Consider the following 26,191-nt stretch of genomic DNA (forward strand, 5'->3'; position numbering starts at 1 on the left):
TTTTTTGTGAGATATTGTACTTAATGCTAATGGTAAAATTTTTTCGATATAACTTGCATTTATTTGTTAAAATATTGGAAATTTGGTGATAATTTTTCCATTTTTTCAAACGTTTTCATTTTTATACTCTTTTAGCTCTGGTTTTCTGACTATGCACCAAAAAGTCATAATCTCTGCTGCATTTCCAGGGGTCCATCTGGCGTATGAGGACGTGGGACTATGGGTGAAAAAATTGATGGGCATGCAAATTTGCCTGGGCCATCATAAGACTTATTATTTCCTTGCTGAAAAAGAATTTGAAAGTTAATTTCAGTCAGACCTGTCAAATTGGATTCCTGACCTGCCCATGAAATGCGGAATAACGGGCTAATAATTTTCGGTGGGTGGAATCCATATGGGATCGATTGCTGAGGGGGTTGCCTGGGTCTTGGAGCGACTTGCTGGGGGTCCCTCCTCACTAGATGAGGAGGAGGAAGAACAAGAGGATTATGGGATCTTCCTTTCTTCCTGAATCCGTATCAGTAAATACTGAAACGGGGATTTGGGAACTGCTGCTGTGATCCCATATCAGTCACATAGCAGGCAGCACACAGCACAGGGAATGGCTGGAGACAGATCACAGGAGGATCGCACTGGCCCCCAATTATATTCTTTCTGAGGTATAGTAAAGATGTTGTGCACAGCGGTGATCGTCATTTTAGATTAATCCTTTTGATGCTGATTGGCCAGTAACTCTTTTTCAGAGCACCAATCACAGCATATCGCGCGTGTGTGTGTTTATATTTTTTCATACAATGTGTGCAGAATTATTAGGCACGTGAAAATGTTGACAATATTTTTATGCAGATTTCCCATCTCCAAGCTGTATAAACTTGAATGGTTATTGGATGAAGCAGATGAGGTGATATGTAATGAGGGTGGGTGCGGGTTAACCGCCAGAGCAGCTTTCGTTTTTCACTCCCCTTCTTTCTAGAGCCGTAAGGTTTTTTTTTTTAAATTTTCCGTCAATATGGCCATGTGAGGGCTTATTTTTGCAGGACAAGTTGTACTTTTGAACGACTCCATTGGTTCTACCATGTTGCGTAGCAGAAAATTTGAAAAAAATTCCAAGTGCGATGAAATTGCAAAAAAAGTGCAATCCCACACTTGTTTTTTGTTTGGCTTTTTTGCTAGTTTCTCCAAAATCCTAAAACTGACCTGCCGTTATGATTCTGCAGGTCATTATGAGTTCATAGACACCAAACATGTCTAGGTTCTCTTTTATCTAAGCAAGTAAGCGTGTGGAAAATTCCCTATAATGAGGCAGATGGAGACTCTTTGGGTGTTGTCTAGCCTGTGTTCTGGCAGTGTCTGCCTTTTTTAAGCAACTAAATTCGCGGACCACCGCAGTTGTGTGCACCTCCTGGGGAAAAAAAAAACCCAAAACACTGAACAGAGTAACTGCCTCATTATAGTGAATGGTTCCCTCTGGGGTTTTATTTGAATCCCGTCATTTGGCTATTTAGCTGTAAGTGCTCAGCATAGAGTTCAGAATAAATGTGTTCCCAATTATTTTGTAAAATGTTCCCAATAAAAGCTTTAACTAAATCCACACAAAAATCAAGTTTCCACTCAGGTCCGTCATCTGTCAGTGGAAATATAGGGGGCTTCCCCATTACTGGTAGTGCAAGGGCTCTGGAAAAGCTCAATGGCTCTCCCTCACTAAAAATAAACAAATTCCAGAAAATTCTGCACTTCCAAATCCAGATGCCCCTCCCTTCTGAGCCCCACAGTGTGCCTAAACCACACTTGGTGCCCATATGTTTGGTATTTCTGTAATGATGAGAGCCTACTTAATTTACAGGGTGCATTATGGTGACAATGTGTTATATAGAAAAAATAAGAATTACTGTAAATGGAACCTTCCCCCCCCCCCCCCCCAGGGCATTTTTAAGTAAATGAGCCACCTTCAGCAGCACTAAGGCTGCATTCTGTGAAGGTGGCTCTTATGTTTAGCATCCCTAGGAAATAATCACTTTTATAAATTTGGCGCCATATCTCTATTGAGTCGGGGGTCGGGGAGGTATGATTTGTCCCTGACTCAAGCACCTCGCAGCCGTCCATCATCCCACCCGGCGCCGCCTCCTGTCGTGATGTCACCGGCACCTTCGTGTAGCTGAGGCCCCAAATCCCGCCACGCAGTGTGTTGTAGTGTATTCACACTGCGGGTCTGGGAATGTGGCGCCTGCGCAGTGGAACGGGTAAATGTGCTTCCATGTAGAGTATTGTTGCATTCAGGAAAAAATGAACCTTAGTTTGTTATAAAAAAATTTCTCCTATTAGCCCTTAGAAAAATAAAATATTTGGGGCTAAAACAACATAGTAGTAGTAAAAATGTAATTTATTCTTCACCGCTCAATGGTATAAAATTCTGTGAGGCACATATGGTGTCAATATGATCACTGCACTCCTAGATGAATTCATTGGGGAGTGTGGTTGGTAAAATAAGTTCACATATGGGGGGCTTCTGTTGTTCTGGCACCTTGGGGGCTCTGCCAATGTAACATGGCACCATCCAACCATTCCAGCAAAATCTGAACTCCAATGTGGCGCTTCTTCCCTTCTAAGCTTTGCACTGTTCCTCAAAAGCAGTCACACACACACACACACACACACACACACACACACACACACACAGACACAGACACACACACACACACACATGAGGTTTCTGTTTACTCAGGGGTCTAGTTTGTGAAAATAAATAAATTGGTGCTAAAATGCCTCAAGATTTTTGTGATTGAAAATGTGATTTTATTTTTTTCACGGATCGGTGTTCTAAACTTCTGTGAAGCATCTGGGGGTTCAAGGTGCTCACCACACATCTAAATACATTCTTGAGGGGTCTAGTTTCCAAAATGGAGTCACTTGTGGGGGTTTCCATTGTTTAGGCACACCAGGGTCTTTCCAATCGGGACATAGCATCTGCTAATGATTTCAGCAAATTTTGCTTTTAAAAAGTCAAACAACCCTCCTTCCCTTCTGAGCCCTTCCGTGCATTCAAACAGTCGTTTTCTCCCTCATATGGGGTATTGAGGTACTCGGGGGGAAATTGCACAACAAATTTTGGGGTCCATTTTTTCCTGTAACACTTGCAAAAATCAAAACATTTGGTTCCAAAGTAAAAATGGTGGGGGTGGGGGGGAAATAAAATAAATTATATGTTCGTTCTTTTTTTTTCTCCCTCACGTTACAAAAATTCATGTGAAGCACTTGAAGGGTTAATAAACTTTTGAATGTATTTTTTTTAGCACCTTAAGAGGTGCAGCTCTTAGAATGGTGTCACTTTTGGGTATGTTGTCATATAGACCCCTCAAAGTCACTTCAAATGTAATGTGGTCCCTAAAAAATATATATAATTAAAAAAATTGTAAACTTTTGTTGAAAAAATGAGAAATCGCTGGTCAACTTTTAACCCTTATAACATGTTTCAAAAATTGTGCTGATGTAAAGTAAACCTGGGGAAAATTTTATTTATTAACTATTTTGTTAAATATATCTCTGATTTAAGGGCATGGGAATTCAATTTTTTTTTTTTTTTTTTTTTTACAAATAAATGCAAGTCATATCGAACAAATTTTTACCATGGACAAATTGACATAGACTGTCTGAGATAAATCATTGCAAATGGTGAAATTTCGCACTACAATTGACCATTATGTTTACATGGACTATTTATTACTCTATTTGTAGGTAACCCTTTATAATATTGGACTTGTGATTTTTGGATGGTGATATTTAACCATGACCTATCATTATGCACAGGTGAAAAAAATACACAGTTGGGTACTGGTGAAACTTGTAATGGCTCATCTGCAATAAAATTGAGAACACAATCTGGCATGGCTTCAAAGACTAGCTCTGTTACCTTAAAACGAAGATCACATGTACCTACCCTGCAGGTAAGTTGTTTTGTAATGAAAGCTGTGAAGACTCATTGTTAGTTTTCAACTTGGACTATGCCAAGATGCTAGTCTTGGCTATAAACCACAGGAGAATGAGCTGCTGCGAGCGCAGCATCAATGACTAACCGTGATGTAATCGAGGTTACCGCGTTCCCAGCCTGGCCAATGAACCGGGGTGACCTTCGCAAGCTTAGTGAGTTCACAGCAGTCCACCGTGAGAAATTTCTGTGACGGCAGCAGGCCGCTATTTTTAGACTGAAAGAGGCAATATCCATGACCCCTTACCAGCCTGAGAATGCCAGCCCCCAGCTGTCTGCTATAGCTTGGCTGGTTGTCAAAGATGGGGGTAATGCCATGCCATTTAAAAAAAAAAAAAAAAGCGTAGGGACTTTTCTGTTCTTGATAACCAGCCATACTAAAGCTGACAGCTGAGGATTGCAGCCTGCAACTGTCAGTTTTGCCTGGCTGGTTATCAAAAATACAGCGGCAACCCACACCATTTTTATCACATTTTTTTTTGTTTTAATCTATTTATTTATAGTGCAGGCGATGGCTGATGAATGCTCCCATCAGCCGCCGTCTGCCCTCTCTGTAGTACTTCCATCAGACGACACCTCTATGACCGGAGGTAAACTTTTTACCTCCAGTCACAGCTGCAGGCTCGTGCTGTGAACTGACAGTGTGGGGAGCTGCAGCTCTCTGACCAGTGGTAATCTGATCAGAGCCGCTGTAGTTTCTCATGGTGCCGAACCTAAACGGTAACATAGACTTCCTGGAGAAGTCCGTGTTCAGGGTCCGTGCCCGAATAATAGGTGTTTGGTAAGGACCCCAAACTGTTCGGGTACACCCATCTCTACGCTTTGTTGCTAATTTCATGAAAATATATTCTGTTCTTGACATGTATTTTCATATACGTCACCCAGAAAAGCTTTTACACTTATGGTACTTTTTTTGTGTCTCTATATATACTGCAGTGAGTAATAATTATTTACCAACAGCATCATAAATTTAGAACAAAGTGCTTGTATATAATATACAGTACCAGTCAAACGTGCGGACACACCTGTTCATGCAGTGGTTCATTGTTCTTAGTGGAATATGCACATTGTAGAATAAGACTGAAGGCAGCAAAACTCTGACATAAGTATGGAAACCAGGAGTAAAAAAACACATGTGAAGCAAACTAGTGTGTTTTAAACCTTAGATTTCATAGAATGTTAGAGTTGTAAGGGACCTCCAGGGTTATCGTGTCCAACCCTCTGCTCAATGTAGGATTCACTAAACCATCTTGGACAGATGTCTGTCCAGCCTCTGTGTGAAGACTTCCATTGAAGGAGAACTCGCCACCTCTTGTGGCAGCCTGTTCCACTTATTGATCATCTTTACTGTCAGTTTTATCTAATCTGGATCTTTTCCCTTTCAGTTTCATTCCATTGCTTCTAGTGTTTCCATGTGCAAATGAGAATAAGGATCATCAATCTACACTGTGACATCCCTTCAGATATTTGTAGGCAGCTATTTTCTCCTCTTATCCTTTTTTTTGCAAGCGAAACATTCCCAGATCCTTTAACCGTTTCTTGTACGACAGTCCATCCCGGTAGCTCTTCTCTGAAGTTGCTCCAGTTTTTTATGTCTTTATTTTAAAATGTAGTGCCCAGAACTCGACACAGTTTTCCAGATAAGGTCTGACCAAGGCAGAGTAAAAGGGCTTAATTACTTCATGTGATCTATACTTCTCTCACTAAATCCCATAACTGTTTGCCTTTTTTACAGCTGCACTGTTAACTTATGTGCAGTCTGTGATCTATTAATGAAGTCTTTTTCACACGTGCTGTTGCTTAGTTCTATTCCTCCCATTCTGTAGATGTACCGTATTTTTCAGACTATAAGACGCACTTAGGTTTTAGAGGAGGAAAAAAAATTGAAGCAAAAAATGTGGTCAATTTTGTACTAATATCCCCTTATCCTGATATATACAGTGAGGAAAAAATTATTTTAGTCAGCTACCAATTGTGCAAATTCTCCCACTTAAAAAGATGAGACCTGTAATTGACATCATAGGTGGACCACAACTATGAGAGTCAAAATGAGAAAACAAATCCAGAAAATCACCTTGTTTGACTCGGCAAGATTTATTTTGCAAATTATGGTGGAAAATAAGTATTTGGTCACCTAAAAACATGCAAGATTTCTGGCTCTCACAGACCTGTAATTTCTTCTTTAGGAGGCTCCTCTGCCCTCCATTCATTACCTGTAGTAATGGCACCTGTTTGAACTTATCAGTATAAAAGACACCTGTCCATAACCTCAGTCACACTCCAGACTCCACTATTATGAAGACCACAGAGCTCTTGAAGGAGACCACAAACAAAATTGTAGCCCTGCACCAGGCTGAGATGACTGAATAATAAGAAAATGGAAGACATACAAGACCACCAATAATCTCCCTCGATCTGGTGCTCCACGCAAGATCTCACCCAGTGGGGTCAGAATGATCACAAGAACATTGAGCAAAAATCCCAGAACCACACGCGGTGACCTAGTGAATGACCTGCATAGAGCTGGGACCACAGTAACAAAGTCTACCATCAGTAACACACTACGCCACGAGGGACTCGGGTCCTGCAGTGCCAGACGTGTCCCCCTGCAGTACATGTCCGGGCCCGTCTGAAGTTTGCTAGAGACCATTTGGATTATCCAGAAGAGTATTGCGAGAATCTCATATGGTCTGACAAAACCAAAGTAGAACTGTTTGGTAGAAACAAAACTTGTTGTGTTTGTAGGAGACAGAATGCAGAGTTGCATTCAAAGAACACCATACCTACTGTGAAACTTGGGGGTGGCAACATCATGCTTTGGGGTTGTTTCTCTGCAAAGGGACCAGGACGACTGATCTGTATACATGAACGAATGATTGGGGCCATGTATTGTGAGATTGAGTGCAAACCTCCTTCCTTCAGCAAGGGCATTGAAGATAAATTGTGGTTGGATCTTTCAGCATGATAATGATCCCAAGCACACCGCCAAGGCAATGAAGGAATGGCTTCGTAAGAAGCATATGAAGGTCCTGGAATGGCCTAGCCAATCTCAAGATCTCAACCCCATAGAAAGCCTGTGGAGAGATGTGAAAGTCTGTGTTGCCCAGCGACATGCCCGAAACATCACTGCTCTAGAGGAGATCTGCATGGAGAAATGGGCCAACATACCACCGACAGTGTGTGCCAACCTTGTAAAGACTTAGACGTTTGACCTCTGTCATTGCCAACAAACTATATATAACAAAATATTGAGATTAACTTTTGTTAAAGGGAACCTGTCACCAGGTTTGGCCGATATAAATGCGGGCACCACCTTTCAGTGCATTCTATAATGCTGTAGATAAGCCACTGATCTGAAATGAAAGATAAGACAAATACATTTTATTATACTCACCCCGGAAGGGGGGGGGGGGGAGCATGCTGCCTATTTTGCCGCAATGTGATTCCACCGCGGAAAAATATGCAGCATTAGCACAGCATTTTGGAATCCCATTGAATTCAATGGGCTGTGTTGTGTATGTGTTTTTGCGTCGAAAAAACGCGGCAAAAACGAATACAATCTGCAGCGTGTTAGAGGCACTCAAACGAATGCCAAAAGAAACTCTATTGAAACCTTCACAAAATGTTATAAGTCAAATGGCCCCTTTACAGCTTTCTTTTTTTTACAGTCTGCAGCCTTGAAGAGACCTGTCCTACCTACTGAATTTGGTGCAAAAGTGCCTACCACTATTAGACAGCGTTATCTGAACTTATTTATTGATGAGTGCCTAAAGTTCTGTCAGCTACAAGAAGAAGCGTTTAACAAGGTAAGGTAAATATTAGAACTTCTTTTTAAATTGTTGACCATTTAGTGTCTTACCCCTTCAAACTGTTTTTTTTTTTTCTTTTAATTAAAAACATTTTTTTTGTGCATCTTGCTTCATGTTTTAAAGGCACCAATTTTTGGTACGTGTAATTTTATTGATTAACTTTCATAAACTCTGGATGGATGGAAATGGAAAGTTAGCACGAAAATCGTCACTTTTCATTAATTTGACGGGCGCCGCACCCCCTTCCTGCCCTGGCTCCGCTCCTTCTCATCTCCGCCCATTTTGGTTGAGCTGCTTCAAAGTAGCTGGAAAACGATAAGTTGCAAAACTTTTGTACAAACCCCCACCCCCTCTTCCCGTGAGTGCTGTTTTCTGGTGAAAACACTTAGCCATCAACCCACAGCATAATGGGTGGATATATGATATTATTTTTACATGCACATTCTCTCTTTGTAGTTGTTTTTTAATTTTTATTATTAATACACAAAAAAATGGCATAGTACTTCCCATATTCTATTACATTGTCCAGATGTGTCAGGGTCCCAGAATTCCAAGCTGCAGAAGTTCACGCCGTACGCAACCTCTTGTGCGGTACCATCAGCGGAACACCGTCACCAACACGCCACCGCCGGGATCAGCTGAATGATTCACTGACCGCCGCCATCTTTGTACAGGAGGAGCGCATGCGCAGTTTTAATGTGACCGCTGCTATCTGTCGGCACAAACATGGCGGCGGTCTGATTTACTGCGCCTGCGCGAATTCCACGCAGGTGAAGTAAATCATTCGGCTGATCCCGTCGACAGATGCGTGACGTGTCTACAGGCAGAGGAATCCGGTCACATTAAGACTTCTTTTACACTTACCATGGTTTTGTGTCCCACTTCTCCGGCCCCAATAGATTTCTATGGGGCCGCAAAAACGGGCCACAATAATTCCACAGAGCGCTGTACGCCGTATGGCCGTGAGGACCGTATTTACAGCGGTGAAAAAATATTGAGCCTGCTCAATATTTTTCACGGCTTACGGACACTGCTCCCATTGTAAATCAATGGGGCCGCAAAAACAACGGAAGGTTGTTTTTGCGGTGCACTGTGACTTCCGGTTTTGTGGACTGCCGGTTTTTGTTTTTTTTTTTCCCCAATACTTTTGCCATAGTATTGGAAACCAGAAAAACTGCAATCTGCAAGTTTTTTGCGATCCGTTATTGCGGCAGATTGTGAAAATTGCGGCAATGCGGCCTGCAATAACGGGCTGCAAAAAACTCTGTAAGTCTAAAATAAGCCTTAAGGGGTTTTCCCACAAATGAAAATTCATTTAAAAAATTGTCATATGGGGTACACAGGTAAAAAAAGAGATGACATGAGAGGAGAAGATAGCAGATAGGGGAGAGAGAAAGCGTATAGGAGTGAGACAGCTCAAATGGGACAGCACATGAGGGGAGAGCACAGGAAGGAGAAAGACAGCAGACAAGGTGAATAGCACATGGGGTAGACAGGTGAAAGAAGAGAGCACAGACGGGAGAAGTCAGCACATGGGGAAAGTGAGAGTGGATAGGTGGGGAAGCACATGGGGGGAGAGATTCTCAACGCTGCAAAGCCTGCCCCATTCGTGACATTACCGCCTTCCCGACGCAATAGCATCTGGCCTCCATCTAGTATAAATATAAATGGATAAAACACAAAAAAAAATAAATTGTGCTTGGATTAAGTGGGTATACATGCAGCACATAAACGCATGTTCACATTGGCCATAAAGCATACAAAACCTACTAGAAACAAAATGAGCAAAAACCCTGCTGTAACTAGATACGGTAAGTAAAAAGCAAAAGTGCGTTTAAATAACTCGGGGGTTTTTAGTAATACTGTTTTTTATCAAAAATAGCATAAAAGCCATCCTACCGTCGACAAGGTGACCCTGATTTATATACATATAGATAGATGTATAAATAAAAACTTCAGACCCAAATCCACCAAGTGGCACAAATTGCAAAAGGAAGGGGCAACAAATATTGCAATTTTATATAGTAGAATTGCTCACGCTGAGTGCCGGAGCGTTGGAACGGTGCTACTAATCGAAGTTCCCTCACCCTAGTAATGTGCATACCAGCCGCTGTATTCATCTTTTCCCAGCGCCGTTCCGGTCCCATGCCACCATATTGTGATCGCAACTTCAGACTGACTGTATGTCAGAGCTAAAGGTCACAACTCCATGCAAGACTGAAAGCCTCGTTCTGGCTCTCATAGACTTGCATTGAGTTGTGACTTCCGGGTCGGCCAGCAAACAATGGAGCGATCGAGCAGATCACAACCAGCAGAAGGCGACGATAGCAGATGAAGACGGTGGCTGGTAAATATATGACTAGGGTTAGGGACCTTAGATTAGTAATGCCACTACAGCACTGCAATAAAAAACCATTGGGGTGGTGCTGTAACAGTCACCATGCAGATTCAATAACTGAATATAGTTTTCGGAAATAACAATTTGTCATCTGCCACGCATTAATTTTGCCTGTTTTCACCTTCACGACCAGGCCAAATTTTTAAATTCTGACTAGTATCACGCATATGATAATAACTTCTGGAAAACTTCAATATATCTGTGATTCTGAGATTTATTTTTTTTGTGACATTGTACTTTTATATTTGTGGTAAATTTTGACAAGTATTTTTTAAAATGTTCAATTTTTGTGCCCTTAAAACAGTCATGCCACTCAAAATAGTTAATAAATAATATATAACACACGTCTAGATTACATAAATATCATTCTAGAAAAAAAAAAAATTAACTCTTAACCCCTCTACCCCCAAGGGGTGGTTTGCACGTTAATGACAGGGCCAATTTTTACAATTGACCACTGTCCCTTTGAGGTTATAACTCTGGAACGCTTCAACGGGTCCCAGTGATTCTGACATTAATTTTCCACACAAAATACTTAATAAGTAACATTTCCCACATGTCTACTTTACATCAGCACAATTTTGGTACCAAAATCTTTTTTTTGTTAGGGAGTTAAAAGGGTTAATAGATGACCAGCGACTTCTCATTTTTACGACACTTTTTTTTTTTTTTTTAAAGTCGCTTTGAGGGGTCTATATGATAGAAAATACCCAAAAGTGACACCATTCTAAAAACTGCACCCCTCAAGGTGTTCAACCAAATGCAAGAAGTTTATTAACCCTTCAGGTGCTTCATAGGAATTTTTGGATGGTTTAAAAAAAAAAATAATAATAATAAAAAAAATTAACATTTAACTTTTTTTTCCACCAAAAAATTACTTCAGATCCAATTATTTTTATTTTCCCAAGGTTAACCGGAGAAATTGGACCCCAAAGGTTGTGCAATTTGTCCTGAGTACGCTGATACCCCATATGTGGGGGTAAACCACTGTTTGGGTGCATGGCAGAGCTCGGAAGGGAAGGAGCGCCGTTTGACTTTTTCAACACAAAATTGGCTGGAATTCAGATCAGACGCCATGTGGCGTTTGGAGAGCCCCTGATGTGCCTAAACATTGGAAACCCCACACAAGTGACCCCATTTTGGAAATTAGACCCCCAAGGAACTTATCTAGATGTGTGGTGAGCACTTTAAACCCCCAAGTGCTTCACAGAAATTTATAACGTAGGGCTGTAAAAATAAAAAATCATTTTTCCCACAAAAATGATCTTTTTGCCCCAATTTATTTTCCCAAGGGTAACAGGAGAAATTGGACCCGAGTTATTGAGCAATTTGTCCTGAGTACACTGATACCCCATATGTGGGGGTAAACCACTGTTTGGGCACATGGCAGAGCTCAGAAGGGAAGGAGCGCCAGATTTTACTGTTATGGTTTGCAGGTGCCATTACCTACTGGGAGAGCCCATGAGGTGCCAAAACAGCAGAACCCCCATAAGTGACCCCATTTTATGAATTACACCTCTCAAGGAATTCATCTAGGGGTGCAGTGATCATATTGACACCATGGGTGTCTCACAGAATTTTATACCATTGGGCAGCCATGCGGAACGACTCGGGAGGAACGAGCGCTATTTGCCTATTCAAGTGAATGGGTCTGTGCCCATGGCAGTGTGTTTTCACCGATCGTGTGTCCATGGGCAAAACATGGTGACATGTCCGTTTTTTGTGGTTTTTTTTTTTATGTCCGCATGGGCCACAAAACATTCAGCACACGTGAATACGCATAACATACATGGATGTCATCCATGTGACACGCATCGGTGTCGGGGAAGAAGCGTTACAGTAGTCACTGTTCCCCGGGGTGGGTGCTGAACACTGCTCTTATCATTCTCCCCTGCTCTGCCAGCGATCGGCACAAGCAGGGGAGAATGATGAGAGCCGTGTTCAGCGCCGGGGAACAGCGCTTAATGTAACGCTTCTTCCTTGGCTCCCGTCCTTGTGATACTGATGCAGCACACATATGCCGCAAGTATTACACACATGGACACTGACCTCTCCGGTAACGGAAATATCAGGACGTGTTAAAGAGGACTTATAGCGGGTTTTTATGTTTGGCTTCTGTAACACGCCAAAAAGATGCTTTTTATTTAAAAAAAATTGTTTTTGCATCACCACACTTTGAGAGCTATAATTTTTTCATACTGTGGCCCACAGAGTCACGTGAGGTCTTGGTTTTTGCGGGACGAGTTGACGTTTTTCTTGGTACCATTTTCAGGCACATTACATTTTTTGATCGCTTTTTATTCCGATTTTTGTGAGGCAGAATGAACAAAAACCAGCAATTCATGAATTTCTTTTGGGGGGGCGTTTATACCGTGTCGCGTGTGGTAAAATTGATAAAGCAGTTTTATTCTTTGGGTCACTAAGATTACAGCGATACCTCATTTATATAATTTTTTTTTATTTTTTTCCGCTTTTATACAATAAAAACTATTTTATATATATAAAAAAAATATATATTTTTCCATCGCTTTACTCTTACAGCTATAACTTTTTTATTTTTCCGGTGATGGAGCTGTATGGCAGCTTGTTTTTTGCGGGACAAGATGATGTTTTCAGCGGTACCATGGTTTATTTATATCAGTGTTTTTGATTGCGTGGTGTTCCACTTTTTGTTCCTGCGGTATGATGATAAAGCATTCTCTTTTGCCTTGTTTTTTTTTTTTCCTTTAATGGTGTTCACTAAAGTGATTAACTAGTGGGACAGTTTTATAGGCTGGGTCATTACGGTCGCGACAATACTAAATATGTGTACTTTTATTGTTTAGATTTTTTTAATTTAAGTATTTATTGATGGAATAAATATTGATTTTTTTTTTTTTTTTTTTTATTAATTTTTTTGTTTTACAATTTAAATTTTTTTTAAAATTTTATTCTAACTTTTACACGGTGTCCCACTATGGGACACTCATTTTGTGCAGGCTGATCACTTATATGGCATGCACATCTGCATGCCATGTAAGCTGTCAGCGCTGCGCTCTGTGCACATTGGCACAGAGACTTCCTGACACGCACTGCGCATGACAGGAAGTCTCTCAGCTCTGGTAACCCGGATGTCATCATGACAACATCGGGTTACCATGGGAGCGATCAGGGTCTCCGATCCAAAGACAGAGGGGTTGTCAACCCCTCTGCCGGCTACAGAACACTGCGATCATGTTTCAGCGCAGTGTTCTGGGGGTTAAAGTGCGGCCGCGATCAGCCATGCTCCCCCTGGAGCGCGGCTGACCGCATTTGACATACTATTCCATTCATGGGAATGAAGTCCCAGGTCACATGGACGGAATAGTATGTCTAATGGCAGAAAGGGGTTAACATCTAATAAAATGAATACATTTAGAAAAAAAATTTCAATGAAAATTTCCCAAATCTATATTTTTAGAGATCCATTTAGTTTTGAAGTGACTTTAACCCCTTAACGACCACCGATACACCTTTTAACGGCGGTAGTTAAGGGTACTTAAACCACAGCGCTGAAAAAATGTACAGCGCCCTCCCAGAGTCGGATTTTCTCCAGGGTCTCGACTGCCGAGACCCCAGAGAACATGATTCGGGTCGGTTTTTACCGACCCCTGGGTTGGGATCGCCGTTATTAACCATATAACGGCGACTGCAAAAAAAAAAGCGTGATTTGCCTTTTCATGTCTCTGTCCTCTGATGTGATCGCACATCAGAGGACAGAGAAATAGGGTCCCCGTGTCTCCCGGTGTCCCTGGGTCCCCTTGCTTCACCCCATGGACGCTGGCGTCTTCTTCCGGTAACTGCTTCACCCCATGGCCTTCTTCCGGTAAGAGAATGGCAGGCCGGGCACATGCTCAGTGTGCCTGCCGAGATCTGCCGCCCGCACCTGGCAATGGTTCATTTTGGTCACTGTGACCAATAGGTCATAAGGGTCTACAATTTACCTAATGTAAAGTGTGTCACAAAATTCTTGTTTTTTTTGCAGGCTCTAGAAGAGGAAAAAATGGTGTACAGCCGAAGCAGCAGTCGTAACATTTATCTTAATGTGGCAGTCAACACGCTGAAGAAACTCAGAAGCCAAGGATCAGAGAAAAAAACTGCATTTCCCAGTGCGTAAACACATTTTCTTTAAAGGGGGAGTCACACATAACGATATCGTTGCAACGTCACGCTTTTGGTGATGTAGCAACGATCCCGCTAACGATCTCGTTATGTGTGACAGCGACCAACGATCAGGCCCCTGCTGGGAGATCGTTGGTCGTTGGGGAATGATCAGGACCATTTTTTGGTCGCTGATCACCCACTGTCATCGCTGGATCAGCGTGTGTGATGCCGATCCAGCGATGTGTTCACTTGTAACCAGGGTAAATATCGGGTTACTAAGCGCAGGGCCGCGCTTAGTAACCCGATATTTACCCTGGTTACCATTGTAAAAGTAAAAAAAAAACAAAAAAAAAACAGTACATACTCACATTCAGATGTCTGTCACGTCCCCCGGCGTCCACAGGGTTAAAACTGCTTTCGGCAGGAGCACTGACGTCACCGCTGTTACTGCCGGCGCTGACACAGTCAGTGCAGGGAAGCTCTCGGCAGCAGCGCGTGCATTAGCAGCGCTCTTGCAGAAAGCAGTTTTAGCCCTGTGGACGCCGGCGGGGGACGTCACAGACATCAGAATGTGAGTATGTAGTGTTTTTTTTTTTTTTTTTACTTTTACAATGGTAACCAGGGTAAATATCGGGTTACTAAGCGCGGCCCTGCACTTAGTAACCCGATGTTTACCCTGGTTACCCGGGTACTGCAGGGGGACCTTGGCATAGTTGAAACTGTCTTCAACGATGCTGAAGTCTTTCTCCTGATCGTTGGTCGCTGGAGAGAGCTGTCTGTGTGACCGCTCCCCAGCGACCACACAACGACTACCAACGATCACGGCCAGGTCGTATTGCTGGTCGTGATCGTTGGTAAGTCGTTTAGTGTGACTAAAGCTTAAGAGTATGTTAAGGTTGTAATGGAATTTTTTATTTATTTTACCTTCCAGTAAAAACTTAACTTTACTTTGAAGTCCTGTTGAAAGGAGATATTATCATACTTTTATACTTTTATGTAAAAAGCATGGAATTCAAGGGAAGCCAACATCAAAAATGAACTATTGTTTAAAGTGAGCCCATCACTAAATTTTTAATTATTTAATTTAAAAATGGAGGGTAATAACATTAATCATTTGACAATTACATTCTAAACAAAGCATATACCAAGTGGGAGATGAACTCCCTTCCTTGGCAGGAGCCTCTCATTCTACTGAGCCGAAATCAGCAGAAGTTGCCTCCCGGGAGGGGACTTCCCACTTTCCCCTGCTCTTCTGATATCCCTCTCCCATGATGCAGTGCAGCAAGGAAGGTGAGCAGCTGTCTTCAGGTCTGTTCACTGCCCAGGCACTGTGGCTGATGCTGCATGTGCTCAGTGTTGCTGACATGTATGTGAAGGGTAAGCAGTGCTGCTCCAGATGCAGAGCAGGGTCACTGTGCAACTATTGTCCTGGTGAATCAGCAATACCCTAGCGACCCTGCTCTGCAGCTGCTTGGTAGATCAATCAGGGGGAAGCTTTGTGTCTATACAGGATCTGGACTGCTGCCCTTGCATTTTTTCCTTCCACCTCTCTCTTCTGTAAAGCCCCGCTCTGATGTCCTTGCTGTGGCTTCTATTTTTAAGACACATTTAACACAAGAAAACTGATTAAAGTAATAGGTAATTTGGTCTACTAGACACAGTATAATCCACCCACCCAGTACACTGACGAATTAGTAGCCCCAACCGGTTTGATAGCCCCAACACTGTATAATGGACCCCACACTGTACAAAGACCCCACTTTAGCTCCCACACTGTATGATGGCCCCCTCACTGTATGATGGCCTCCTAAATAGCCTCCATATAGTATAATGCACCCCATAGTCCTTCATATAGTATAATGAACTCCCCATATGCCTCTATATAGTATAATGCACTCCCTGTAGGCCTCTATGGAGTATATTGCACTGCCTGTAAACCTCCGTTTAGTATAATGCACTCCCGTAGGCCTCTATGTAATATAATGCACTCTCTGTAGGCCTCTCCATAGTATAATGCACTCCCCGTAGACCTCTCTATAATATAATGCACTCTCTGTAGGCCTCTCCATAGTATAATGCACTCCCCGTAGACCTCTCTATAATATAATGCGCTCTGTAGGCTTCTCTGTAGTATGATGTACTCTCTGCAGGCCTATCTATAGTATAATGCTCTCCAAAGAAATGCCACCCCACATGATTACTGACCCACTGCCAATCCGGTCATGCTGAAGGATGTTGCAAGCAGCAGATTGCTCTCCATGGCATCTCCAGACTCTGTCATGTCTGTCACGTGCTCAGTGTGAATCTGCTTTCATCTGTGAAGAGCACAGGGCGCCAGTGGCGAATTTGACAATCCTGGTGTTCTGTGGCAAATGCCAAGCCTCCTGCATGGTGTTGGGCTGTGAGCACAACCCCCATCTGTGGGCATCGGGCACTCAGAAACCTACTCCATGAGGATGGTCTAAGCGTTTGTGCAGACACATGCACATTTTTGGCCTGCTGGAGGTCATTTTTCAGGGCTCTGGCAGTGCTCCTCCTGTTCCTCCTTGCACAAAGGCTGAGGTAGCGGTCCTGCTGCTGGGTTGTTGCCCTCCTACGGCCCCCTCCACGTCTCCTGGTAGCGCCTCCAGCCTCTGGACACTAGGCTGACACACATCAAACCATCTTGCTGCGCTACCTGAGCCACTTGTGTGGGTTTTAGAGTCCGTCTCATGCTACCACGAGTATGAAAGCACAGCCAGCATTCAAAAGTGACCAAAACATCAGCCAGAAGGCATTGGTACTGAGATGTGGTCTGTGGTCCCCACCTGCAGAACCACTCCTTTATTGAGTGATTATTGATAATTACCAATAATTTCCATCTGTTGTCTATTTCACTTGCACAACAGCATGTGAAATTGATTGTCAAACAGTGTTGCTTCCTTAAGGTACCGTCACACTTAGCGACGCTGCAGCGATACCGACAACGATCCGGATCGCTGCAGCGTCGCTGTTTGGTCGCTGGAGAGCTGTCACACAGACAGCTCTCCAGCGACCAACGATGCCGGTAACCAGGGTAAACATCGGGTAACTAAGCGCAGGGCCGCGCTTAGTAACCCGATGTTTACCCTGGTTACCATCCTAAAAGTAAAAAAAACAAACAGTACATACTTACCTACAGCCGTCTGTCCTCCAGCGCTGTGCTCTGCACTCCTCCTGTACTGTCTGTGTGAGCACAGCGGCCGGAAAGCAGAGCGGTGACGTCACCGCTCTGCTTTCCGGCTGACCGACGCTCACAGCCAGTACAGGAGGAGAGCAGAGCACAGCGCTGGAGGACAGACGGCTGTAGGTAAGTATGTAGTGTTTGTTTTTTTTACTTTTAGGATGGTAACCAGGGTAAACATAGGGTTACTAAGCGCGGCCCTGCGCTTAGATACCCGATGTTTACCCTGGTTACCAGTGAAGACATCGCTGAATCGGTGTCACACACGCCGATTCAGCGATGTCTGCGGGGAGTCCAGCGACCAAATAAAGTTCTGGACTTTCTTCCCCGACCAGCGACAGCACAGCAAGGGCCTGATCGCTGCTGCCTGTCACACTGGACGATATCGCTAGGGAGGACGCTGCAACGTCACGGATCGCTAGCGATATCGTCTAGTATGACGGTACCTTAAGAGGACAGTTTGATTTCACAGAAGTTTGATTTACCGTACTTGGAATTATATTCTGTTTCCCTTAAAGTGTTCCCTTCATTTTTTTTGAGCAGTGTATATACTGACTGTGTGGATACATTGTATGAAGTACAGGTGATGTACCTTTGTTTTATCTTGTTGTCCGCCTTAATTCTGTATCTAGGTACAGTTGTATCTGGTCACATGTAGTTTTTTCTTATTTCTAGTGATGTCGTCATATTATGTTTTGGGATTATTTGTCAAATTTGCTTTTTTTTTTGCAGCTCCTAAATGCTTTCTAGAGTGTGTTCAGACCTCCATTGCATGCCTGGACATATTCATTGTGTCCATGTCTGCAGAACCTCTTCCTTTACATCGTTGAGAAGATATAAATGCTTAGCTTCTTTGGCAGTGGCTATCACTCTGGAATTTTACAGTGAGACACTTGGCTGTTATGCACCTTAGAAATAACAATCCTCTTTCTTGACTGGGAGCATATAACATGTGTTACTGGTCTGGCTACCTTCTGTCTGTTTGTACAGTGGCACATGAGGACTCCATGTCCTATACTGCATTTATTCAACATCCATCAGCAAGATAGAATGTTTCCTTGTTATTTACGTCAGGTTCTGAGAAAAATCTTCTATCACTATTCATGTGACTCATTGCTCCAAAGTCAATGCACCAACCTTTTAATGTCTATTTGCCACTTTTAATTGTGGAATTCCCATGGATCAGAGATTGTTTTCTTTCACCTTTCCTTGGACCCTTTTGGAAATTTTCTCGAGTTCTCCCCAAACAATCTTTTTTTTTTTTTTTTAAACTCTCTTCTATTTGTTGCATTTGAAATATACCGTACCCTGGTTTCTTTCTTGTGTAACCCTGTATCTTTTACAAGAAGATCATTTCTAATGTCACCTTCAATGGAGTTGTGCACAGATTCCTTGCTCGTCTGGCATCCATCCACTAGCCTGGATTTCTCAAGTCGCCCTACATCACAGGAGGTTACTCCCCGCTCTAATAGAGACAGGGAACAGAGGTCAAACAGCCCACCCCTCTTCCTCTCTGCACTGTTTTTCCTGTCTTTTTGGGGCATGCAGAGGTCATCCTGAGGTGCTCCTGTGGCCGGCAACAGGCACTATCCTACATAGAAGAAAATCCAGCTCACCACCTACAATTCCACACTTCTGGAGCACGGATAGCACCTAGGCAGGATGCAACATCCAATGGAGAAAGCCAAGGAATCCAGCTGACAGATTACATCCAGAAAGTGAATTTTATTATCCAAGGTACATGAAGCAAAGATTAAAATTGAGTTTTCACAAAAAAGAGAATACAGGCATCTTTTGATGTGTTTCGAGCGACATGCGCTCTTTGTCAAGACTATCCTACATACCGTTAGGCCGGGCTGCTGAGGATGATTACTTCGGATTTCCCCCTCTGGTAGCTGCGCCTGTGTCCTCTGGACACGGCACCTCACCGCTCTTCCTGTTCTCCTGGGTAAAGCACAGCGGTTGTGAGCCGGAGGCCTGCCAGAGCTCCCCGGCTCTCTTCCTCCCCTCTCTAAATCCAGCGTGTGAATACCGGAATTGACAGCAGACATGGTCGCAGGTCCTCCAGCGTCCCTTCCGGTTGTGTTCCACTCTGAATACAACTCGCACATGTATCTTTTCAGGGTTATGGCAGCCTTATTACTTTATGCAAGAGTCTTTCCCTTGCTAGAGCTTATTAGACCACAGGGAGGAGAATCGTCCAATCAGATGCTGTGCAAGAGACCTGGCACCTGGTCGTAAGGCGCCCGGACTGAAGACTCCATTATGTAGGATCTTTCCTATAATGGATGTTGGTCGATTGTCTCTCACTCCATCTGCAGAACCCATTGCTATCCCACTAAGTAAATGATATGGTAGGTCTCTATTTTTGAGCAGGATTTATTTAGATACTTGCTTGGCTCACTACTCTCCTCTTTCTGGGAGACAAGGATCCTGTTCCCATCTGTGTCAAAAAAATTGCCATCTTTCCATAAAAAATATCTGTCAAAGCCACACACATAAAATTGAAAAAGATGAACATCCGTCCTTGATGCAGGAATGAAGTGGGATTGTCTGCTAGACAGTTCAGTTAAGGTTGATCGAATAGCTTCAGATAAGAGCTTATCCGAACAGCTATAGTGCTTGCCGAATAGCGGCCTCGGCAAAGTGGATACCTGGAGCGCTCCGGATAATTAGCTGTTAGGCTCCGCAGCTGCATGTATCACGGCTGTGTGACAGTCACAACACATGCATGGAGAGACTGTTTGTTGTGATTGTCACACAACCGCGACACATGCAGCTGTGGCACCGAACAGCTGATTATCGGGAGCGCTCCAGGTATCTGGGTTCCCGAGGCAGCTATTCAGGAAGCGCTATAGCTATTCAGATAAGACGTTATCCAAAGCTATTTGATCATCCCCAAGATCAGTCATCCCTAGTCTCATTCTCCCAGTCATTTTCAATGACCCCATCAGGAACCAAAAAACAGAAAATGTGTATAGGGGGCATTCAAATTCAGACTCGCAGGAATATCAGAGAACCTTCACTGGCGAGTGTTGTGAAGAAGGCGAGTTAGCTGCAGGCATAGACCCAACCCAGAGAAATAAGGAATATTATTACTCGTTGCAAGACATGGAGAAACTCCTCACAGCAGTGAGAACGACTATGGATGTGGAGGAGTAGAAAACTACCCAGACGGTCCAAGATGAGATGTTTAGGAGTTTTAAGACAAAAAGAGAAAGGTATTCCCAATATACGATAATATCCAGAGTCTAATATTATAGAAGTGGAAGCTTCCAGAGAAGCGCTTAGGGATATCAGCAGAACTAAAAATAGATTCACACTAGAGGAAGAAATACCCATATATACTCAAGTATAAGCCGAGATTTTCAGCCCATTTTTGGGGGCTGAAAGTTCCCCTCTCGGCTTATACTCAAGTCATACCCAGGTGTCGGCAGAGGAGGGGGAGCGGCAGCTGTGTAATTATACTCACCTACTCCTGGCGCGGTCCCTGCACATCCCTGCTTCTTCCAGCGCTGCAGCTTCTTCCTGTAGTGAGCGGTCACATGGTACCGCTCATTACAGTAATACTCCCATAGAGGTGGAGCCGCATATTCATTACTGTAATGAGCGGTAACTGACCGCTCAATACAGGAAGAAGCAGCAGCAGCAGCGCTGGGGAAACAGGGACTGCACAGCGCCAGGAGTAGGTGAGTATACGGGGAGGGGAGCGCTGCACTGCGCGATATATACCGCTCCTCGTTCCGGTGCGGCTCAGTCTTCAGCGTCCTCTGGCTGTGACGCTCAGGTCAGAGGGCGCGGTGACGTGGTCAGTGCGCGCCCTCTGCGTGAACGTCAGTGCTGAAGACGGAGCCGCACCGGAACGAGGAGCGTTGAATATTGAAAGTGCCGGGGGTCCTGAGCGATGAGAGGTGAGTGTGTGATTTTTTTTTTTTATCGCAGCATATGGGGCAAGTGACTGTATGGAGCATCTTATGGGGCCATAACGTTTGTGCAGCACTATTTAGAGAAAATATCTCTATGGAGCATCTTATGGGGCCCTTATTACCCTTTATGCAGGATTATATGGGGCATATTTTAACCCCTTCATGACCGTGGTTTTTTTTTGTTTTTCCGTATTCGTTTTTCGCTCCCCTCCTTCCCAGAGCCATAACTTTTTTTTATTTTTCCGTCAATTTGGCTTATTTTTTGCGGGACGAGTTGAACTTTTGAACGACATCATTGGTTTTACCATGTCGTGTACTAGAAAACGGGAAAAAAAATTCCAAGTGCGGTGAAATTGCAAAAAAAGTGCAGTCCCACACTTGTTTTTTGTTTGGCTTTTTTGCTAGGTTCACTAAATGCTTAAAATGACCTGACATTATGATTCTCCAGGTCATTACGAGTTCATACACCTAACATGTCTAGGTTATTTTTTACCTAAGTGGTGAAAAAAAATTCCAAACTTTGCTAAAAAAAAAAAAAAAATTGCGCCATTTTCCGATACCCGTAGCGTCTCCATTTTTCATGATCTGGGGTCGGTTGAGGGCTTATTTTTTGCATGCCGAGATGACTTTTTTATTGATAGCATTTCGGTGCAGATACGTTCTTTTGATCGCCCGTTATTGCATTTAAATGCAATGTCGCGGCGACCAAAAAAACGTAATTCTGGCGTTTCGAATTTTTTTCCCGCTACGTTGTTTAGCGATCAGGTTAATGCTTTTTTTTAGTTGATAGATCGGGCGATTCTGAGCGCGGCGATACCAAATATGCGTAGATTTTATATTTTTTTTATTGATTCATTTTGATTGGGGCGAAAGGGGGGTGATTTTAAACTTTTTTATATTTTTTTTTATTTTTTTCACATTTTTTTTAACTTTTTTTTTTTTTTTACTTTTGCCATGCTTCAATAGCCTCCATGGGAGGCTAGAAGCAGGCACAACCCGATCGCCTCTGCTACATAGCAGCGATCTGCTGATCGCTGCTATGTAGCAGAAATGGAGGTGTGCTGTGAGCGCCGACCACAGGGTGGCGCTCACAGCCACCGGCGATCAGTAACCATAGAGGTCTCTAGGACCTCTATGGTTACAATGGAGACGCATCGCCGACCCCGATCATGTGACGGGGGTCGGCGATGACGTCATTTCCGGCCGCCCGGCCGGAAGCGGTAGTTAAATGCCGCTGTCTGCGTTTGACAGCGGCATTTAGCTAGTTAATAGGTGCGGGCAGATCGCGATTCTGCCCGCGCCTATTACGGGCACATGTCAGCTGTTCAAAACAGCTGACATGTCCCGGCTTTGATGCGGGCTCACCGCGGAGCCCTGCATCAAAGCAGGGGAGCCGGCATCGGACGGTATAGTACGTCCGATGCCGGTAAGGGGTTAATATGGAGCATCTAATGGGGCCCATCAAACTGTATGGAGCATTATATGGGGCTCCTGATTCAATATGGATATTCAGAAACACTTAACCTACTGATGTCTCAATTAATTTTACTTTTATTGGTATCTATTTTTACTTTTGAAATTTACCGGTAGCTGCTGCATTTTCCACCCTAGGCTTATACTGAGTCATTAAGTTTTCCCAGTTTTTTGTGGCAAAACTAGGGGGGTCGGCTTATACTCGGGTCGACTTATACTCGAGTATATACGGTATCTAAGTGTTGGTCAGAAATACCAAAAGTAGATATCCAGGTGGTTAAAGTGGGGGAAAAAAAAGACAACCGTGCTGTTTGAAGATTCCTCACAACCGAGGAACCCAATGGATCGTAAAATGAACAGTCTGATAAAGAACATGAAAAAACTTGGCACTCAAAAATGATAGATTTCTTGATTTTAATTTCAGTCCATATAAACAAGTACAAAAATAAACGTTTCGGTCTCAAACGACCTTCCTCGGTGTACTATAAAATAAACAACAATAAATATTTCTAAATAATGTAATTTTCATCAAAAAATTTACAGTGATTTATTACATTTGAATAATTTGGATACATCATCAATTATAAATAATATTCTGAAAAATGTAATTAGGAAGTTATTTTTATATAACACATCTTATTAAATGACCCTACTTGACTACACTAATCGAGATGGAAAAAAGTTAAGGATACGGTGTCCAGTGAAGTAATTGTTCTGTGAAATTCGATAGGTAAGTAACCCTGGAAGATTTCAGCAGCCCCGTTGAACACCAATGAGGTGTCTACTTGTATAGCAAGGTAGATCAAATTATCCCCAAGAGCTGAATCGTTTATCAAAGATAATTACTTCTCAAAGTGTATAACGACCACGTATAACCCATTCCATTAGTTAAACACCAGAAAAAAAGGTCAGAGAGTATTTATATTAAAAATCTTACAAAATTTATTAATCAAAATGATGAAATCGAAATATCGATCAGAGTGACACTAATAGCAGGAATATCAGGGGATATTTGAAAAATTGTGTTCCAAAAATGGAATATATTCTACATGCAATATATATATAGAGTGCACTGTAAAGATATTAATAAATATCAAAACGGCATTTAATTATTAAATGGTCCCATCAGGGGTCCTATTATATTATAAAAGTGCAGCACAATTACTCAAGCTAAATACAGCAATAATATCTCCTATATAGGTCCATACAAATCATCACTCAAACCCGAAGTAAAGTTCAATAGTGCATGCCGTATGATTAAGCCTGAGATAAAGTGCAATGGTGCATACTATATATGTAGACTATAAGTGCTTGTGTAGACGTAACTAACACATGATAAGCAATGTAACTAACATGAAATGTAGATTGTAAATCCCCACCTGCTGCCTCTGAGCAGACAACATATATGTCCATAATTCAGACTCAATAATAGTGACTCAGAGGCTAATAATAAGAGTCACAGGTAGAAACAACACCGGCGATCAAACACTATATGCGGCTAAAGCCATTGCAGAAGAGGTCTTACCCATAGTCTCCACAGAGGGTCTGGTGCTGGCAGCCTCAACGCGCGTTTCGTGTGGGATTCCTCGGGGGGGGGGGTCGCTGTCCCCTGTAGTATACCTGTTTGCAACCTGTCAAAATACAAAGAATGAATACTTCTCTCTAAAATCAAACTCTGTAGATTCTTACACACACGCCTGGGATTTCAATCTGGCATATTCTTTCCCACCAATTGCTGTTCTGCCAAGACCATCACAGAAAATCAAAACTGGTAAGATGACGACAATCCTAGTAGCAACTCTCTGGCCAAAGAGAAGTTAGTCCGAAACATTTAACAGCCTAAAAATAGAAGGTTCCCCGATTTCTCCCATCAATAAGCAACCTTTTTCACCAAGGGCAAATTTATCACCCAGATCCTCAGTCTTTGAGTCCTTCATTCCAAAAGCTAGGGGTCTCTCGGACAAAGGTCATAGATAGCTTCGGTAAAATAGAAAGCCGATGACCAATTCCATCTATAGCAAAATATGGAAAACCTTTTTATCCTGGTGTGGCTCTACCCCTCTGAATGTTTTATGTCCAAACATGGCCAAAATTCCAGACTCTCTACAGAGTGGGCTGGAAAAGGTATTAAAGGCTATCACTCTAAAAGTCCAAGTGGCAGCTCTTGGTTCACATTTTGACTAAAGTCTGGCAGATCATCATTGAATCAGAATGTTTATCATCATTGTGTTTCGATTACGACCAACATACCAGGTCGGGACCAGCTTGGTCCTGACCTGGTATCTGAATGTAGTCTTCAAGGGCCTATCACTTCCACCATGTGAGCCTATAGACTTAGACTAACCGTCCTGGAAAGCAGTTTTTTTTGGTGTCTATCTTAACAGCGAGAATAATCAGTGATCTGTTGACCAGAGAACCTTAATTAAGAACTCTAGAAGATAGGATCATTTTCCGATCGAATCCATCTTTCCTACCTAAAGTAACTTTAGAGTTCCATTTGTCTCGAGATCATTTTTACTTTTTTGCCAAAATCCATCTGACAGTAGAGAAATGGAGTTCCACATGCTGGACGTACGTAGAGCTATCCTTCATCATCTCCAACGATCAAATACCTGGAGGAATGATGCTTCAGAATTTCTTCATCCAACAGTATAGACATTAACAAAGGAAAAAGGCTTCAAAAAGCACTAGTGCAAATTGTATTAAAAATACCTCCAGAGAAGTTCAGTGTACTCCACCAGAGCTGTATCTGTGGACCATGGGCTGAAAGAGCAAGCGCGTCCATCGAGCAGATCTATAAGCAGCTACCTGGTCCTCTGTTCATACCTTCTCTAAACATTTGTAGACTCGCCCTAATATCTGATACAGATTTGGCTTTTTGGGAGAAAGTTCTCCAGGCCATTGTCCGTCTCTGAAACTTGCTCTTTGGCATTCCTTCTGCAGTGCTGTTGTGGATGGAGACTTGAGAAAGTAGAATTAGACATAACAATAATTCGGATTCTAGGAACCCTCCATGACAGTAATTTCCACTCCAATATTTATTTGCACCAAGAAGTGATGCCAACAAAAATAAAGTATTCCTGTTGGTGTGGTCCTTTAGAAAAACACTGGAGAGAGGAAGTGGGGTGAGAAATTTGACCTTTGTTTTTCCTGTCCCTATCAGGGCTTGGAGTAACCTTGTGGATCTGTCGTGGAGGGTTCCTAGAAATCCAGTGTAGATGAGTCTAATTCTATTTTTATAAATCTTAGGCTGGGTTTACACCTGATACTTTGACCACA

At 42.8% G+C, this 26,191-nt stretch overlaps 1 protein-coding gene across 1 annotated transcript in view; it reads left to right on the plus strand.

Moving 5' to 3' along the window:
- Positions 1–26,191, plus strand: part of REXO1 (RNA exonuclease 1 homolog) — a 256,903-nt gene that overhangs the window by 103,454 nt on the left and 127,258 nt on the right. The window contains exons 5-7 of the mRNA XM_069740645.1: positions 3,805–3,941; positions 7,651–7,788; positions 14,193–14,316. Coding sequence (XP_069596746.1) covers positions 3,805–3,941; positions 7,651–7,788; positions 14,193–14,316 — 399 coding nt within the window. The remainder of the gene's footprint in view (positions 1–3,804; positions 3,942–7,650; positions 7,789–14,192; positions 14,317–26,191) is intronic.

This window comes from Ranitomeya imitator, chromosome 1, assembly GCF_032444005.1.
Source record: "Ranitomeya imitator isolate aRanImi1 chromosome 1, aRanImi1.pri, whole genome shotgun sequence".
NCBI classification, from domain to species: domain Eukaryota; kingdom Metazoa; phylum Chordata; class Amphibia; order Anura; family Dendrobatidae; genus Ranitomeya; species Ranitomeya imitator.